Below are 5,842 nucleotides of genomic sequence, written 5' to 3'. Positions count from 1 at the left end.
AGAAAAGAATTGCACACTTTTAACACATTGGGTTTAAAAACACAGTCCAATCCTAAGGGTAACTGTTTTCAAGACTAGGTGACAGTTTTGGCTGATTATGTGGGCCTTATCGTTGAGCCCAGAAGCATGAGATAATTCATTTGTGACTACTATCAACCTTCGGGCCTTGAGGCAAGCCCAATTGGGTAGAACAAGCAGGCCTGGGATTAGGCCTGGCATCAGCATGTTGGGGCTCAGTACAAGTGGTGTGGGCTACCCAGCCTTGGGCTTATGAGTAAGCCCAAACAGAATTAAAAAAACAAAAACAAACCTCAAACAATTGGACCTGTCAACTGGAATAATAAGCAGAAATATTCAAATCCAATACAATTATCAAGTTGATTCTAAATTTGTTTTTCAGATTTAAATTAGTGAAATCCTTCAAACAAACAACACTGAATGGCCTAACATCGAACTCAGGGTTTCTATATTATTGGAATATGATTTTTCATATTTTCCTGAGTCAGCACGCTAAACCTGACAGCTAATAACAAGTTTATCTATATGAGCACACTTGCCATTTCGCTGGACCTGAAACTTGAACAACTATTTTTATCTAGCTAATTCGATTATCATTGAACACTATAGTAGGTCATGCTAAAATCAAAGCAATATCCTAGTAGTTCAAAACAGTCAATATAAACATCATAACCAACCTACGAGCTATCGTAATCTACAACTAAACTCAGCTCTACAGTTCAATTATACAGCCTATCCATGACAGTGCAAACAATTCCAAAAATAGTCCTTAATTATACATTCCAGTCCGGTCCAGTTCTCATCTTAAAATACAAAGGATATAACTATCGAACTTATGCAACTACTTCGAAATATAGGAGGCTAATGACACAACGCAACTTCAGCAAAGATCAAACATCACTTTTATTCCCATGTTTGCTTGAGAAGATACAGCAGATCAGCTTTAGATTATGTACCTGGAAATCGAAACTCAACCAGAAGAGATGAGGATCAGCAGCAGATCAAGCAGTTAGCAGAGCAAGTAGCAAGTCACGGCAGCAATTTTAACCCAGGAGTGACTCAGTGATTCCAGAAATGTTTTAAGCCAAACGAGACTGAGATTTTAACCCAAAGCAGCATCAAAATGCCCAGAAATGAACGCAGGAAAGCAATATATTCAACTAATGACCCACAGTCGACTCAAATTACCCAGATCCAATGCCTAGATGACTCGAACTGCCTTTAAACCTCATATATCAAACAAAACAAGGAGATTCAAGTAGTTGGGATCCTACATGAGCTAGAGACTTGAACTAAATGATGAAACCTGAAAATGACTTAAGGAACACTAATGTAACAGTAATTTTTTGGATTTTTATTGCTTTTTGTTTCTTTTTTTTGAATTTTTTGAAGATTTGGAGTTTGGATTTCAAATTTCAGATCTGAAACTTGTGGACAATGAGAGGGAATTTTTGGAGGCTCCAAACTTGTTCTCTAAGGCACTATACACTGCCTTTTATAGGCCAAATAAGGGGCAACCCTCAAATTTCTGTTTACACTCTTAGTCCCTCTTTATTTTCAGATTAGTCCTCTATTTTTTAACTTGTTACCCAAGTTATTATCCTAAATTTACTGAAATCTAACTTGAGCCCTGTTCTAGAAGATTCTAAGGAATTCTATTCTAATCTACAGCATTCTATCATGTTATCAAATGCCCAAAATACCCCCTGAATACCCTAAAATTACCAACCTTATCTCAACTAAAACCCCAACCCTTTCACCATACCTACATACTATCAGCTATAACTAATCCGACCCTAAAATTGAACTAATTATGGAAATTGATTCTGACAAACAGTAAACTAGCAGTTAATGGCAATCAACTCAAAGCTAAAATCAAATTAACAACAGCAACCATGAATTATTTAATCGAAACCAAACACCAAATTAAACTAAAAAAAATCAAAACAGAACAAAAATTAAACAAAAATAGAATCCATAAAACGAAAATCAATTAACCCTAAAATTCCTAAATCTATTAATCATTAGAACAACTAATCAAAGCGGAAAATCACATAGAAATCAAAAATGAAAAAGAAACCTTACTGATTAGGTCTTCTAGTAGACTGCCATTGAATCGAGTCTCCAAATAATGTTATATGTTTGTTCTTAGCAAGAACTAACACATAACTTTATTTGGGAACTCGAATCGACACTGGTAAACCTTGGAAAATTCGACCAGTCCTTGAGCAAACTCCAGATCTAGAATTTGTGCAATTGTAGCCAGGTTTGAAGGATTTCAGTTTGGGATTTGGAAAGGAGAGAAGGAGGGGAGGCTATGGTGTAAACTTGGTAATGTTTGGGTGGCGGCGCCGCCGTGTGCGGCGGAGGCGGCATTAGGGTTTTCAAAATTCAAGGAGCTTGGGTGAGATTTGAGAAAAATAGATTGGGGGGTTGGAAATGGGAGGTTATGAGGAATATGTGGTGTAAATTTGAGGGCCATTGGATGCCGGCCGCCGCCGTGAGGCGATTTCCGGCGGCGGCGTAAGGCGGAGCCGGCGGGGACAACAGGTACGAGGAAGAAAAGGGTTTGATCTTTAGGGTTTCTAATTTTCAGACAATTTTATTGAAAATCAACGTCGATTATGAGCCGTTGGATTGAAGTGAATGGATGGCTTAGATTTAATTGGCCTTCATTAATCCAAAACGACATCGTTTTGTATATGGGGGCTGGACCGGATCAAAACCTTTGGGCTGGGGTCGATTCAAACTGGGTTTGAGGGATTGGGCTCGAATTAATTTGATATTGGCCCAATCTTGGGTCTTCATTAGGACAGCCCACTCTCTTTTATTAATTGCTTTTTCTTTTATTTCTTTTATTTATCTCTTATTTTATTTTTGTTTTCATTTGTTTATATATATTTTTTTTATATTTTCTTACTTAATAAAAATGTAAAAAATAAAGACCTAATATATTTAAAAGTTAAACTAATTCCTAAAAAATGTTTAAAAACTATTTCATGGCAAATTCAACAATTAAAAATGCAAAACTGGGCTATTTTTGTTATTTTCTTTATATTTTGTTCTAAAAACCACTTAACCCCTAATTAATCCTAAAATATGAAACTAAATCCTAAATGCAAATGCCAAATGTATTTTTTTATATTTTTTCATACGAATTAAAACAAACACCAATAAAATGCAACAATTATCAGAAATAACACAAAAATTCACAAAAATTGTGAAATAATAAAGAAATCATTTTTGAATTTTTGGGAATAATTCATATAGGGCAAAAATCACGTGCTCACATTCACCAGTTCCTTAGCGATGGGAAAGGCCCAAAGATCTACTTCCATACCCACCATAAATTCAGCTGATTTCTTCACTTCTAATATCGCTCAAGTTGTGTAGTTTCATCCTTCATCCCAACTTCCAATAAAACTATCTGACAGCACTAATCTCATTTTCCACATTAATGTGAGGACATGACCTGATGCCTTTTCTTGATGGCACCAGACCCCCCCCCCCCCACCCCCCCACATACACACCCACTCCCCCAATCGAAAAGATAAGACAATAAAGAAATAGCCAACCCAGACTATAGAATTTGGTTTCGCCGAGATAGCCTCATCCGAAATGCTCTAATGGCATGTGTTGACGCTTCAATTGCACCCACTATAGCTACTGCTGAAACATCTCAATAGGCATGGGACATGCTTTATACGACTTATGCTAATAAGTCGCAAACTCGAATATACAGTATTCGTGATCTGCTCGACAAGACTACATGGGACTTCAAGTCAGTATCAGACTATCTTCAGGAAATTTGATCAATAGCCGATGAACTTGCAACGGCTGGCACCCCAATCAGCAATGCCGAACTAGTTGTTAAAATTCTCAACGGCCAAGGCCCTGAATATCGTGAGATAAGTGCTGCAATCCGTGCTAGGGACACACCAATATCAGATCATGAAGTATTTCTTAAGCATGAGGAACTCAAGAAGACCGGTCTTTCCGTCGCAGCAAATGTAGCACAGAAAGGTTCAAACAACCACAACTTTAATCGCAAAAACAATCACAACCGTTGGAACAATCAACAATCACAATCACTACGTACAAATAATTGTTCCCAACAACCCTACAATGGTCACTTTTATGGTGTAAATCAGTTGTTTTCTTATCCATCCTTCTGGAGACAAAACTTCCAAAACGACCCCCAAGGACAGGTTCAATGCAAGCTTTGTGGAAAACTTGGCCACACTGCCAATGTATGTCGCTCACGCTCTCAAAACCACATTAAGGCCAAGCCACTTCTTGCTACGCGACAAGCCCAGCAAAATAATACTCCGTGGCTTCTTGACACTGGAGACTCTCATCATATCACTGATGACTCGCACAATCTCATCCCACCATTGGACTACACTGGTACTGAGAAAATCTGCACGGGCGATTGTAACGGTATCCTGATTACTCATACTGGCTCATCTACCCTTTGCACTCTCTCTAAAAAAAATTCTCTATAATATTCTCTATGAACCGCATATTAAATGAAATCTTATTTTAGTTTCTAAGTTCTGTAATCAAAATCGCACTTCTATTGAATTTTCCCCCTCTTTCGTTGTTGTTAAGGAGCTGAACATGGGAGCACCATTGGTTCGAGGCCAGAATATGAATGATCTGGGTGGCCAATGTCTAGTTGTTAATCACCATCTGCTCTCACTTATAACGATCTGATCGGTCATTTTGAGTATTAACATTTTATTCAGCTATTTAAAGTCTTAAGTAGCTCCATATAATGTATTATGACTCGTATGTGTCGTCAGTTTTGGTTTTCAAGTGTTTCGGAATTAGTTCGGAAGAATGAATTTCATGTTTGAATCTTTAATTTGGAAGAGTTGACCAGGTTTGAATTTTTAGTATTTGACCTCGGAACGAAGTTTTGATGGTTCCGTTAGTCCCGGATGGTGATTTTGGACTTGGGCGCATGCCGGAATTTTATTTGGATATCATTAGAAGATATCGGCACTAATCGGCGAAAGGTGGAAATTTGAAGGTTTGAAATGTTCATAAGTTTGACCGCGAGTTTACTTTGATGATATCTGGTTTGAATTGTGGTGCCGAAAATTGGAATAGCTTCGTTATGTCATCTGGGATTTGTGTGCAAAATTTGGGTTCATTTTGGATTGATTTGATATATTTCGGCACGAGATTTGGAAGTTGAAAAATTCAAAGTTCATCCAAGTTTGATTTGAGGTACGATTTGTTGTTTCGATATTGTTATGTGTGATTGAGACCTCGAGTAGGTCCGTATTATGTTATAGGACTTGTTCATATAGTCGGACGGGGTCACGATTGGTCCGGATGAGTTTTGGACGAGGTTCGGATCATTTTATTGCATGTTGCAATTGGCTGAGGTTGCTGGTTCTGGTGTAGCCGCATCTGCGGGAAATGGTCAAAGAGGCGACTTCAAGATNGCAAAAGCAGGGAAAGGATCGCAGAATCGATGGCTGCCTGGTTCAGATATTTCTCGCTGAAGCAAAATTTGTACCGTAGAAGCAGAGGTCGCAGATGCGACGATATGATCGCCTATGCAATGAAGCCTTGGCATAACCTATATTTCGAGGTTTTGGTTCTTATTTCACATTTTGGGATTTTGGAGCTCGGTTTGGGCGACTTCGGAGAGGAATTTCAGCACATGAATTGGGGTAAGCATTCTTAAGTTGGTTGTGATTATATTTCATGAATTAATCTTCGTTTTTTCACGTTTGATTATTCAATTTGAAAGATAAATTGGTGGAATTATCTATAATTTCATAAAACTTCGAGTTTTGAATTTCAATTA

The 5,842-nt window shown here is 37.9% G+C and overlaps 1 protein-coding gene across 1 annotated transcript; it reads left to right on the top strand.

The window, feature by feature from the left end:
- On the top strand, positions 969-5,534 carry LOC109224139. The gene is made up of 3 exons (XM_019388728.1): positions 969-1,026; positions 3,838-4,458; positions 5,434-5,534. Exons 1-3 carry the CDS (start codon positions 969-971, stop codon positions 5,532-5,534), a joined length of 780 nt encoding a protein of 259 aa, XP_019244273.1.

This window comes from Nicotiana attenuata, chromosome 3 (genome assembly GCF_001879085.1).
Source record: "Nicotiana attenuata strain UT chromosome 3, NIATTr2, whole genome shotgun sequence".
NCBI classification, from domain to species: Eukaryota; Viridiplantae; Streptophyta; class Magnoliopsida; order Solanales; family Solanaceae; genus Nicotiana; species Nicotiana attenuata.
The sequence above is the reverse complement of the archived record's forward strand: the minus strand, read 5'-3'. Positions and strand labels throughout refer to the sequence as shown.